Source organism: Hakea prostrata, chromosome 5 (genome assembly GCF_041222555.1).
Source record: "Hakea prostrata isolate BN-2017 chromosome 5, UWA_Hpros_2, whole genome shotgun sequence".
Lineage (NCBI taxonomy): Eukaryota > Viridiplantae > Streptophyta > Magnoliopsida > Proteales > Proteaceae > Hakea > Hakea prostrata.
Genome location: NC_142604.1, coordinates 7,968,295 through 7,982,457, shown reverse-complemented (window position 1 = coordinate 7,982,457; position 14,163 = coordinate 7,968,295). Strand labels below are relative to the sequence as shown.

Genomic DNA, 14,163 nt, shown 5'->3' with positions numbered 1-14,163 from the left:
TGGTGCTGCCCGTGAAGCCCAAAGTTGGATGAACACCATATGAATTCCATTAAATCTCATTCAACAAAAGAGAATGTGTAGAATATTATATCAACTTAAGTCTGAATCAAACTTTTGTTTTGTGTGACTGAGACTTAATATCCACATAAAGTCCATCTAATGCTGACCACCAAAGGCATCACCAAATCATAAGCACCAGTGTAGCTAGATCATCATCTTTGCTATGAGCCAACCCTTTAGGGTTACATGACAGCCAAGTTCAATCAATTGTGCTTTTTTTCTTTTTTTTTTTGGTTATCTTAAATAGGGGACCAGTGTCAAATGAGTTATTGTTGTCCACATCAGTCATATTATTCCCACTATAATTATATTTCCTTTCTTTTTTTGTCATAATTGGTGATCATCGCCTGTACCTCGATGCCTGCCCTAGCAAGTAAACCACTGTATCTTTTTTACTTTCTCTGCACAAGTAAGTTTTCGGTAAAACCCTAGGAATTAAGACTTCTGTAATGGATACGTATGACAAAAACGTGTGTGCTTTTGCCTGAGAAGGCCAGCTGCAGATCTTCTGCCTCTGCAAAACCAAACCACGCTTGCACAGTTGAGGGTTTGCCTGCCTAGCTACACCTCTTCAGCGGCTGGTCATGGCTAGCTTTATAGGGATCTTAAACCTCACCTGATGAGCTCTGTGTGTGACCTTGTGGTCATTCGTATATGTTCTTCGTACAGAAAGTTCATGCAGCTCTTTTGTCTAGCTTAACTTTCTGGCTGGAAAGTATATATGTTTCTGTTGAGCAAAAGTTCAGAGTAATACAGAACAGAGACAATAGGCTGATATAAAGCTGAAGCTTCACCCCAACTTTGAATTTCTGTCCTCTAAATTATATAGTAGTCCCCTCTAGTGCTAGCTAGGATTTTGACTAGTGATGAACAATAGGGACTGTTTTATAGTCCAAAACAAAGGATGCACGGTTTAGTACCTACTGGAAAAATATCTTCTGCTGTGCATAACAGTACTAATGCACATTTATACCAAGAGAAAGCAAAGAAATTAGAATGCTATTTTGTACATTTTAACTTTAAAATCCAACTTTTAATCTCAGCCTTTTTATTTGGCATAAAAAAATATATTGATGTGCACAACACAGAGATGTGCATAGTCTAGTACTGCCTGTCAGAAAAACAAACAACTCAGGTATCAAAAGAGCAACTTGAGAAAGTGTAGAGAGAGAAAGACCTAGAGGGTGGTTTTTATTTTCTTTATTTTCTCAAATAATATTGTTTTTGGGGTCTCATAGTTTTTCATTTTGGATAAGTTTTATGGACACTAAACATTTTCTTGGATAGCAGTTACATGTTAAACATACAGGTAGCTAGGCAGCAGTGTAACACAAATATACAAAATTTTATGTATTGGTCTTCTTAGTAAGGCCTAAAATCTTGCTCAGTCTCTATTATGCCTGGATTCAGGTATAAAACTTGGATTCATGAATCCAAAAATTTCAAATACCCGGACTCAGATAACCAAATAGATCTAAAAAACTATCCAAGTCCTTAATGTATGTTGCTTTCTAACTTTACTGTACATGTATTGCACCTCTCTCTGCCATGAGAGCGAGAATGAGAGACTGTGACCTTGAAGTGTGAAGGGTGACCCACACACCAGCCACCCATCCTTGCCACACTCGTAGTCCCCCCCCCCCCCCCCTCCCCCTCTCCAAGCTTTAAGCCTTTAAGTACTGTTTCGGATATCAAAAACTGGTGGTTACTGATGAGAGCAAAGCCCTTTTTAAATATAGAAAAAAGAAGGAATGCTGTCTTTTCTTGGTCCCCTACCATGATAGAAACCCATACGATTGATAGGTTGGATTCCTTCTCTTCCTTGTAAATTGTCAAAAACTAACATATGGCTATGGTACCACCCATCTCCTCTTTGATTCCTTTGCCTGTCTAATTTTCCAAAAGCTTGAAAGAGCTATCATCATTGGATGCAATGGGTAGGGTTACTGTTATTACCTGCTTTTGCTTCTGCTAGGACCTTTTGTATGTATAGCCTTCAACACGCAATTGCTTGGTCAATGGCCACAGGATAAATTGATAGCCAAGTGGGCAATATATGTATTGGCTTCCTCTTCTTTTTGCTAAAAACATAAACCTCAATATATAATTGCATAGCTCCTATCTGGATCTTACTTGGGTGTTGCACAATAAATGCACAACACGCTACAATCAATGGTCGAGATTGAAACAAGTAGTCAAGATTTCGTCTCAACCACAAGTTTCGTTTCTATCCCACTTTAGTGACAGGTAGCATTTTTTCAATTGTCCTCTTATAAGTAGTTCTTGCTAGAATTCGAATCTTTGACGTAGTATCAGCTCTGATGTCAATGTCATGTATTTGATTTGTGTGCCAAAAATTTCAAAATTAATGAAACGAATTGAATCGAGTCTTTTAACCTATCACATATTAATTTGGCTTACCTTATGATACCAGATTAGATGGTGTCATGATTATGTAATCAATAAATAGGTGTCTAATATATATTGGTTGTGACTTGTCAATAAAAATTTCTAGTCTATAGATTACGTTGACTAGTCAAGACCAACTGGCTTGGTAATCAAAAGAGAATGATGGCCACGCTGCCGGTGTAATCATGCACCCTCTCTGGAACTCTTTGATCACCTTTACGTGAATTTCCTTACATAACATCTCTCTCAAGCTATCAGTCGCTTATAATGATTGAGGATTTTTTTTCATAAATTTGCACACTGACTGCGTAGAGATCCCTGGTATCATTGATCAGATTATGAAAAATGAGCAGCAGTAGAGAAAGGGAAACAGTGGGAGAATGGTCCCCGTAGACAATAGGCAGTGGACACGGCAAAGACTTGATCCAATCATCTATCCTTTCATCACTCTCCATACAAACCTCCAAACCCAAAAACAATTTTGCGTTTGAGAAAGAAGAAGAAACAGTACTAGCTAGGGACCCATGTCTCTCTCTCTCTCTCTCTCGCTCTCACTCAAAATCTGCAGCAGTAAAGTCTCGTCTCATCCCTCACCCTTAAATTCCAGAGTTGCAATATGTCTGTTTGTTGTTCTTTCGCTACAGCAACCCAGGGTCCCAAGCCCGAGTAGTGAGAAGCAAAGCCTTTATTACTCTTTACCGGTTGATGGGAGCTTTCAAGTTTCAAGCATCAATTCAAATGTAGATGTAGATGGAGTTATAGATAATGTTTCTCTGTGGAAATAATTTATACCAAATGATTTTTATAAACGGTGACCGCTATTGTGGCCAAGGTTGGTCACTTGGTTAAGCAGGTGACAAGTCTCCTCTGACAGTTATGTGTTTAAGGGTTGTTCAGATTCAAGTTTTGAGTATTTATGGGTATTAAGAATAAGATGGTCTATGACAATGATTTGACACTTATCTGTTGTTAGTTGGTCTTTGGGGAATTCCATCAATCACCATGCATGCATGGTGTCTTTCTCTGTAAAAAAGAATCATCCATGACAATATATATGGATTTGAAAAGTTTTTCATAGATGAACCAGATATGGGTGTAGGATTAAAAACTGAAGTTAGACTTTCCAATCACTGGAATCATATCAAAGTTTGATTTTATTGCTATAAGCATGGAAACAGTTACAGAAGGCTTAGTTGTTATTTTGTTCTATACCAAGTGCATCTGAAGTAAGAAGCTTAGCTTTAAATACAATGATACGTGCTTAGTTGCTTTGGCACATGAGATGCAGATGAGGTGTTCGACAAATTGCCGGAGTGGGTTTTTTGTGGTCCTAAGCTCCATGGGGCGTGTGAGGATGGGTGAGCTTCACGTGACATCACCCACAAATGAAAGAAAAAGAACTCAAAGAGGTTGGTAAAGAAGGTTGGCCAGTCATCAATCAAACCGGTTTGCAGTTGGAAAATTTTTATCTTCGCCTCCTTTGACGTATAAAATTGGTCATAAATTAAAAATAATAAATAATGAATTAAAACTCTGAATTTATATATTTTCTGGGTAGGTGTGGCCTAAAGCAACATGATCATGATTAAGACCCAAATTAAATAATTTATAACAATTCAAACTAAACAATCTAAAATTTGATACTTGTCTAATGCACGATTGGTAGGTGTTACATCATATTCTAATCCAACGGTTACATGAAAAAGAAAAAATTAATCAAGTACATACATTAAAAATTAAATAAATAACAACAGCTTAAGTTGCATGGCATAGGGGACCAATACTCATTAGCCATTGTGAAGTAGGATTAATTAGAATGTTTCAAAATGGGTTACAAAACATTGATTACAGAAAAGGAAAAAAAATTAACAAAAAGGAATATGGAAAATACATCTAGAAAAATTTGGGCCATAGGAAGTTTGGTGGAAACATGGCCATCTCGCCAAACCCTAAAGTAGTTTTACGTGTCTTTCGTTACTCTCACGTGCCTAGACTTTGTATACATCGCCATCTAACACGTGCCAATCTTCTTTTATAGGTAGGTTCCTATGTAGCTTTCTTTCTTTATTTGTTGCCTCACCTTTGCTCTCTCTTCTAAAATATCTTCGCCTAACCTACTTTAGCAATTAGTTTATATATCTATTTGATTGAAAAATGATTTTTTTTTTTAAAGGTGGTTAAATGTTACCAAAAAGACACTAGGTTGAAAAAGAAAAGAGAGAGGATTAACCCAATGTTTTGAGGTGTCTAAAATTAAATATAAAAGTCTGACGCTGATGACAACCTCTTATGTAGACACAGTAATTCCAAAATGGTCTTATTTGAACCCTCATCCTACTACATCTTCTCCCCTTCCTTCCCCAGGCAACTCAACTAGTAAGTAAGTTACACAAATCATTTCGGATTATCAACTTGCTATTCTCACCTTAAATGGGCAACTGTCAGTTTGATTGGGCAACTCGCAGTATATCCGATGAAATAGTTCAACTAGGAAATAGTTCTGACCGATGAGCGGAGTGATAGGGCAAGAACAAATGCAATTTATTACATTTAGTTGAAATAAGGCTAAGTCTATGATTGTTAGTACTATATTACACACTAGTTTATACATTTTGGAGTTGTATAAATAGGGTATTTTAGATAATTTGATTCATCACAAATGATTTATTTCCAATTACTTATATACTTATAGTAAGTTTTGTTTTCTTAGAAAAATTTATACCATCCATTTGGATTTCCTTCTATAAGAAAAATAGCCTTTTGTTGTACGATCCATTTGAGCTAGAAGCCTAGAATTGTTGGACAGACTGTTGTCGTACTTGTTTGCAATTGGAAATAGATTCTGTACTTGTTTGCAACGGAAATAGATGTGTTACTTGTCTTATGTTATCTTTTAACAATGAACATGGATTTCTATCGCAAATAAAGTATTATATGTGATAAAAATGGGTTTTCACTGCATAAAATGGGATACTAATAGGACAGGACATATTTTCTATTCTGTCACGTAACTAATAGTGTTGGGTGGGTAGACCATTCTATCCCTTAATTAATGTTGAAAATCTATTTCCAATGTAAGAACACAGTATATTTTTTAAATTTTATATACATAATTTGGGTTTCAAATAAGTTCCCATAAATACATGCACATCCATTTTATAAAATGATCCAATTACAACACAAAGAAAGACTTGTAGGGTAAGGAAACTACAAGTAAGGCTATATGCATCATATAACATAATCAATATAATAAAGTCGAAGGAATTAACCTATAAGAGTTCAACCCGAAGACTTTTTTGGACTTACTGCCTTCAGATAGGAGGCTACGACCACTATTGACCTCAATGGATTTCTATACCTTCGGAGGTATTGGCGGTTTATTTGAAAGTCTAATGTACTCCCAAAGATTAAACACTTCTCATGGAGGGGCTTTGCGGCGGGACTAGCTATTGTAGGTGACAATTCAAGTTCAATCTCAATTACATTCATTGTGGGCAGAGATGGAGAACTTTGATCATATTGTGTTGTGTATTTGCAAAAGCATCATAGTTTGCAAACTCACTCTAGTATATCCCCCCCCCAGCCTGATGAGGCGTGGGTTCATTGTTCGTTGAGCGAGCTTCGTTCCTCGCCCATGGAGACTAAAGAAGAGAAGGCTGTGTTTTTAACTCAGTGTTTCTTTCTTTGCTGATAGTTGTGGATTTCTCACTATGGTCTTCTCTTCAAAAATGCTCATGGACAGCCAAGCAAGTTGTAGTGGAAGCGGATTGTCAAGCATTAGAATGCTATCAGGGTGTTTTTCAGACACCAGGAGGCTATCGAGTTTCATTTGCAGAAACTAATATTGAGTGGGAGGCACCGCCGGTGGGTTGGGTTAAGTTTAATTTAGAGGCCTCATTCGTGGAAGAAGGCGCTCGGTGTGGGTTGGGCTTGTAGCCGTCGACAATATAGGGATGACACTGTTAGTAATTCAGGACCCAGCTAGGTTTGGGTCATTAATGGTTGGCGAGTCTTTGGCTCTTATGACTGCGATGTTGTATGCATCCCAGGAGGATCGGAGGTGTGTCATTTTGAATATGATAATCTAGAGTTGGTTAACTATTGCTTAGGGAGAATTTCAACTCACAGCTTGTATTGCAAGTTGCAACTATAACCCAAGACATTCTTCAACTTTCTTTCTTATTTTGAGGATTGTAAGTTTTCTTTTGTTACTAAGACCTACAACATTTTGGCGGATGTCCTAGCCAGGAAGACCCAATTGGTTGGGGTTTCCGTCTCCCTGATTAGTGATTGTATCCCTTTAGCCTCTTTGCTCCTCAATAAATTAGCTTTCTATAAAAAAAAATAATAAATAATAATAAAAAAGAAATTATTTGGATTTACCATAATGTTAAATCTCAAATCAATATATATCTCTTTGTTACAATGGGGCAAAAATTATAATGACACCAATAAAACATTAAGATTTAATCTAGACAACTAAATCATTTTCAATCTAGACAAATGCTAAGCCTAGGTTATGATATACAAATATATATATGTTTCTATACTTCTCAAGGTTAAAACAAACTAAAAAAATTTACTACCAAAGGATTTTAAGAATCCGGATCATCTCCTCCTTGGGGGAGCACATTACAACCACAAAATGCAATGAGGCCCAGAGGTGGAAGTGATGAGCTTTTTTCCCACATGTGGGCTCCACTGTATTTTGTGGTTGTAAAGCCATCGGGAAGCACTCTGTGTTCCTCAATGAGGAGATGATCCAGACTCAAATTTTAAGGTCCACCAATGAACTAACTTTCTGCCCCACCTGAAAGTTATCTCAACATCTTGCTCCAAATTATTACTATTATTATTATTATTATTATGGATAAATATCACTTACCTCCCCTCTTAGCTAGACAAATAGCACTTACATCCCCTCTTAGTTGGATAATATCATATATCTCCCCTCTTACCTAGTAAATATATCAAACACTTCTCTTCAGTTAATTTTATCGGTTAAATTTAACTTTTACTATTAAATATTTTTCTAAAATCCCAAATTATCATTGACTAAAAATAATTTTTTATTTTAAACCTTAAATTACCGTAATCACCCTAACACTTAAAAAACTAAATTATCCTCAATTAAAATAATTGTTAAAAATTAAAACATCATCGTTAAAATTCAAATTATCTTTAATTATTAAAAGCTCAACATACTTTTAAAATTTTTTTTATCAAACAATTAAAAAAATCCAAAATAGTGGTACGTGTTTAATTTTATCAACATAAAAATGCAATTAAAAAAAATGGGTATGTTGATAAAATTAAACATGTACTGCTATTTTGGGTTTTTTAATTGTTTGATAAATTTGAAAAAAAAAGTATGTTAGGAAGATAATTTGTGTTTTAACGATCGTGTGTTTTGGTTTTTAATAATTACTTTAATTGAGTGTAATTTAGTATTTTAATGGTTAAGGTGACTACGATAATTTAAAGTTTAAAATAAAAATACATTTTTAACCAGGGTAGTTTGGAATTTAAAAAAATATTTAAAGATAAAAGTTAAATTTAACTAAAAAAACTAATAGATGAGAGGTAAGTGATATTATCCAATTAAGAAGGGGTGTAAGGGCTATTTATCCAGCTAAGAGGGCAACTAAGTTATATTTAACTTTATTATTATTTAATATAACCATACCGTACACATACATGTATATTTCGGAGTGAAGGTAAATATTGAGACTTTTGGTGCGTGATGAGGTGAAGCTGAAGCATATATAGCTTTTCAACCTCTTTCTTCTGTGAGGGTGTTTTTCTCTCATAGGTCACTTGCAATTATTTATATAATTTCCTATTTTGATGGGTAATTTTATGTTCTCCTGTCTTTTCAGAAGGCGACTGTAATCTTTGAACCCTCACTACTGCAAAGAACGAAGAGAGAGAGAGAGAGAGAAGGAGAGAAAGAGAACCGAAGATAAAAAAAAATAAAAAGAGAAAGAAAGAGAGAGAGGGGACTGAGTGACAACAGAAGGTTTTCAGGAACTGAAGAAGCTTTCAATCAAACAGAAGGAAAACGATGTCTGAGAACATGGCACTCTTTGGATTCCTGCAACTATAACAGGTAAGCATCTAAACGGAAACCCGGTTGAAAGGAAACAAAGATTTCCAATGGGAAAAACCTACCAGTTTCAAGAACCCATTATGGTTCTTGATCTTCTTTTGTCTCTGCAATTCCCCTTCTTTTTCTCTCTTTTCTTCATTTAATCCTACCATAGTCATATTGTTCGGAATCCCATCCAAAGATTTCTCTTTTATTTTTCTTCTAACGGTTTTCTACTGAGTTCTAACCGATTCGAATGGCAAAAATGGGCAGTGGGTGGACTAGAAATCGGCGGAGTTGGAGAAAGAGAAGAAAGGGATGATGCAGAAGAAGAACAATTTATTGCAGATATGGAAGTAATGACACCACCACCACCACCTTTTCCGACATACTCTTCTACTAATAATAACAGAGAGTTGAATTCTATGTCCCAAGGCTTCCACCAAGAGATTTTCAGCTTCTCTAATGGATTTGATAGATCAGGAGAGCAACACCACCACCACCAACAACAACAACACCACATCGCGCAGCAAAGCCGGAGGGAGAAATTAAGAGTGCAAGGGTTTGAACAACCACCGCCGCCGCCGCCGCAATTGGTGGGCATAGAAGAGGAAGAATCCGGTGAGCTTCCCAATTACGAAACGGCTGGGATGTTGTCGGAGATGTTCAATTTCCCATCAGGGGCAGCAGCTGCTGCCGTTGCTGCCGACGTCTTTGATCATCAACATCATCAGATTTCAGGCATAAATGCAGATTCAGCAGCAGCCATGCAGCTTTTTCTCATGAATCCACAGCCAAGATCACCATCTCCTCCACCTCAACCCCCTTCTCAACCCACTTCATCTTCTACTCCTCTTCACCTTTTACTTCCAAACCCATCTTCTGCTTCTACTCACGGTCATGGGTTCCAGTCCTCCGGCTTCGGTAATAGCTCTTTACAATTCACATGGCCCACCGCTGGCGCCGGCGGAGGTAACCCAAGCAAACTCGGTGGAGGGCTTGTAGATAGCCAAGGGCTTTCCTTATCACTATCGTCGTCTTTGCAGCAATTTGAAGCGGCAAAAGCTGAGGAAATGTTGTATTTCGGGAACGCTGGTTCTACCCAAGCATCTTATGCACCGATGAAGAATTTAAGAACCCATCATCAAGAACCATTGCATTTACAGGTAGTTCAGAACCAGAACCACAACGGGCAAGTCCATGTTGGGTTTGGGTCAACATCTTCTTTAGGGATAGTCAATATTTTGAGGAATTCCAAGTACTCAAAACCTGCTAATGAGTTGCTTGAAGAGTTCTGCAGTGTTGGAAGAGGACAGTTGAAGAATAAGAGGCTCTCTACATCAAACCCAAGCCCTATTCCCAGTGGTGCTGGTGCTTCTTCATCTTCTTCCAAGGATATTTCTCCTTTATCTGCTGCTGATAGAATTGAATACCAACGGAGGAAGGTCAAGCTCATTACCATGATTGATGAGGCATGTAATCTCTCTCCTCCTCTAATCTCTACACAGAAAACCAATTATTTTATTTTTCTTTTCTGCAAAATCCGCCGGTGTATGGGAAATTCCGGGCAACTTCTCTGTTTTTTCATGTTTTTTAATGCACTGATTTAAGATTTAAAAACTAGAAGTAATAAATGAAAAGTCTTAGACCTTTTTCCTTCCATTAAGTTCCTAGTTATGGTAGTCTGCTTGGCTGTCTAAACTAGCAAGAAATTCTGAGCCACTGATCCAAGTTCATGACAATTAAGATCTAGAACTCAGTACCTCATATCTCATGTTTCAAATCAAATTATTAAAATTATCGTTGTTATTATATTTTCCTTATAGATGAAAACCTGGCTTCCTCCAAGGTTGGCCTGTGATTAATTATGACCGTTTTCCTTCTTACCCCAATTCCAAAGTCTTCGGAATAGTTCGGATGGTAATGGGTAGATGGTTGAGGCTTTTGTGGGTTGTGTTGATAATGATTTAATAGTTTTGGTTAAGCGTCTGTAATGAGATAACCTCCCTTTGTACGTGAAGTGTTTGATAAATGGTCTCTCTTTTTTGTCTCTTCCAATGATTATATGGGTAACAGGTTGATCGAAGATACAACCATTATTGTGAGCAAATGCAAATGGTGGTGAACTCGTTCGACTCGGTGATGGGTTTCGGAGCCGCAACTCCTTACACCGTACTAGCTCAGAAAGCGATGTCACGGCATTTCAGGTGCTTAAAGGATGCCATTGCTGCACAGTTGAAGCATACATGCGAGCTTCTAGGGGAGAAAGATGGCATAGGAGCTTCTGGAGTTACTAAAGGAGAAACACCAAGACTCAAAAAGCTTGAACAAAGCCTTAGGCAAAGAAGAGCCTTCCACCAAATGGGTATGATGGAACAAGAAGCTTGGAGACCTCAAAGAGGCTTGCCTGAACGTTCTGTAAACATTCTAAGGGCCTGGCTGTTCGAGCATTTTCTTCATCCGTAAGTTTGAATCTTGTTAGAGATTAGTTAAAACTTTTGATTCTCTCAAGATATCTCTCGTGGCAAGTACAATGAGTTGGTTATGGAGAAAGCTGGGGAGAAAAACAACGTGAATATGACTTCACCAAATCTTCTTCTCTCTCATAACTTTGATAAACCCATAGATAGTAATAGCTAATAGCTATTGAAAGGGTTTCAGATGTGTGGGTGCAGTAGTCTTTCTTTTTCTCCTGACTCCTGCATCAATTCTTGTCTCTTAGATTTTTACGCCTTAGCAGGGAAAGAAATTGTTGAATCCCCATCTACTGGTATATAAAGCTTGTGTTCTCCTTGTATGAATTGGGTAATGCGTAGGGACCTGGTGTCGTTTTCTCATCTCTCTTTTTTCTTCTGGGTTTGGTTTCAGGTACCCGAGTGATGCAGACAAGCTTTTGTTGGCACGTCAGACAGGTTTATCAAGAAATCAGGTATGCTACAGACCCACCCTACCTGTTATATTACTATATTTACATTTCCTTTCCAACCCATTCAAAAAGAGAAGGAATGGAAATACATGCATGTATAGAGAGAGAGAGAGAGAGAGAGAGATAGATAACCCTAGGAAGTCAGTGACCATCAGTTGTTTCAGTGGGACTTGCATGGTTATAGTATTTGATTTTATGCGGTGTCTATACTTTTATGTTGAAAATTCAGCTCTTTTTCTCTCTCTTTTCATGATAGCATATAAATAAGCAGGTAATGCAGACCTTTTTCTTTTTTTTTTTTTGGTGAAAAGCTGGTAATGCAGACTACTACTGCCGATTTGGCAACAGAAGGGGAGTACACCAGAAACGGTGCCATTAGATTTTGCAGCTTTTCCTTTCCATCTTCTTCTTCTTCCTTTTTCACTTTCTTCTATACTCAGAGTTTACTTCCATCTTCCAACAACTCAGAGACCTCAGGACCATGAGAAATTTAAGAACCCTAAATACAGTCAATGGCATTCATTTAGACCGTACTTTTGTACTTGATTTTCACATGACGTTTCTTTCATTAAGAAAACACCTTATGTCCATAACCTTAACCCTTCTTTACCTTTGCTTCTTTTACTCTACTTACTTTGGTTTCCCATACATGTACAACCCCATATTAAATTATTTGAGAAAGAAACAAAATTTCCCTCCACGGATTTGGTGGCCAATCTATCAGGAATCATGATCAAAGTAAATGAGCGACAGTGTGCAGGTGTGGGATAGAAAAAATGCAGGTCTTTTATTGCATATGGGTGGGGATAAAAGAAAAGAAGGCATATCTTTTATTGCACTAACTTTATCTTTTTCTCATGAAATCTTATCTTGATGGTTTCTTTTTCTTTAGGTTTGATGTTATAATTGCAAAAATTTCAGGTATCAAACTGGTTCATTAATGCAAGGGTTCGGTTGTGGAAACCCATGGTGGAAGAAATGTACCAACAAGAGGCTAAGGAAGAAGCAGAAGATGATAGAGGAGAAATAAAAACAGATAGAAGCCAACAAGGCCAAAGCAGCAGCTCTACCCAGACACCAATGACTACAATTACAACAGCAACAGCAACAGCAACAGTGACAGCAGCAGTTGCTGCAACATCATCAGTAGTGCCCCTACAGACAACTGTAGCAGGAGCTGCAATGACTACGTCATCTTCAACAACTACTAATACAAATGCAGCAGACAGAAGATCCAAAATCAATGCTCTTAGGGTTGATGAAGACCCTTCATTTGATGCAATCAATAGACGGTGCTTCTCGGAAAACCAAGCCAACCTATCTTACTCCTCCACCACCTCTCTTACTGCCATGGCCACCATCCCCACCACCAGCAACTCCTTGGCTTCTAATCATGAAAACTTGTCAACCATGGCCTTGCCTCAGCGATTCTCGACAACCCACTTGCTTGATGACACTTGTAGACAACATGGTGGCATCTTAGCTCCTGCTACCAACTATGGGTCCTCGGCTGCCACTCTTATAAGGTTTGGAACCACTGCAACTTCCACCACCACCACCACAACAGGTGATGTTTCGCTTACTCTTGGGCTTCGACATGCCGGCAACTTGCCGGATCAAAGCCGGTACTCTGTTAGAGAGTTCGGGGGGTGTTGAAAATTTTGATTTTCCCGTTCAAAAATTAGGGGAGGGGGGGGTGGTGGGGGACCTGTTTTTTGCTCTTCTCATAATGTGAAGTTGGGTATTATGTTATAAAGGAGGAAGTAGCAAAACCATATGCTGGAGATCTATTTAATTTGTATAGAGATTGTTTTGTATCCTTTGATATATAGGTTTTCAACTTTTTAAGAATACTTTCATAATTGATATTTAGAAGCAAATAGGAAGAGAAAATCTGATTCTGAATGTTTTTTAGGTGGTAAGCTGAAAAACCCTCTTGGTTTGTTACTTACTAATAGCCTTTCCGACCATCATTGAGTATTTAAGCCAAAGTAGAAAAGTTGTTGATAAATGTGTAGGAGAATCACATGGTAGAACCGAAAGGCTAGAATACTGATGATGAACTGACCTAAATTAAATAAAACTCAATAGAATATAGTGATTATGGTACTTTATATATCAATGCCCCCAAAAAAAAAATACTCAAAGTTATTTTTTATATGTTTTTGCATGAAGGTTAAAAATGCTAATTTTTAAGCTTGTTATGATTTTTTTTCAAGCTTCTTATGATAATATCTTGCATAAAATGTTAGGGTTTTAGGATTTAGGTTGGAGTTTATGATTGCCCAGAGTGAAAGGATGGGTTTATAAACTTGGTTATTTTTTATATTTTGATTAATTGGTTTTCAAATTATGGTCAATTTTAATCCTTCATGTTTTCCATTTTATTTTGCATTATAAAAGGTGTTTCTAAAATGGTGGCATTATCTTTATTTTGTATAGTATTTTTTTTCTGGTTGTATTTGGACTGTTTTTATCTATATGTTTTATTCTCTTTTTTAGAGTGGACTATAATTTTATAACCTTAAATGTTTTTATACAATTTATTTCTTAGAAAAACATTTCAAAAATGATTTACTAAAATTTTACTATTTCAGGAAAAAAAATTGATTCCATATTGATATTAAAATATTTATTTTTGGATTAGAGTCTTGTCTAGTTAATTACTATTTAATTCATT

The 14,163-nt window shown here is 37.0% G+C and overlaps 1 protein-coding gene across 1 annotated transcript; it reads left to right on the top strand.

Annotated features, from left to right (window-relative positions):
* Positions 1-8,305: 8,305 nt before the first annotated feature.
* Positions 8,306-13,616, top strand: LOC149014824 (BEL1-like homeodomain protein 2). The gene is made up of 5 exons (XM_089155870.1): positions 8,306-8,578; positions 8,831-10,029; positions 10,634-11,019; positions 11,426-11,486; positions 12,405-13,616. Exons 2-5 carry the CDS (start codon positions 8,908-8,910, stop codon positions 13,137-13,139), a joined length of 2,304 nt encoding a protein of 767 aa, XP_089011996.1. The 5' UTR covers positions 8,306-8,578; positions 8,831-8,907; the 3' UTR covers positions 13,140-13,616.
* The last annotated feature ends 547 nt before the right edge of the window (positions 13,617-14,163 follow it).

Excerpts from the sequence above, each read along its gene's own strand:
- LOC149014824 (XM_089155870.1), top strand. The coding sequence starts at position 8,908 with ATGGAAGTAATGACACCACCACCACCACCTTTTCCGACATACTCTTCT. Across the intron at positions 10,030-10,633 it reads TCATTACCATGATTGATGAG|GTTGATCGAAGATACAACCA; the intron begins GCATGTAATCTC and ends TATGGGTAACAG. Across the intron at positions 11,020-11,425 it reads TTCGAGCATTTTCTTCATCC|GTACCCGAGTGATGCAGACA; the intron begins GTAAGTTTGAAT and ends GTTTGGTTTCAG.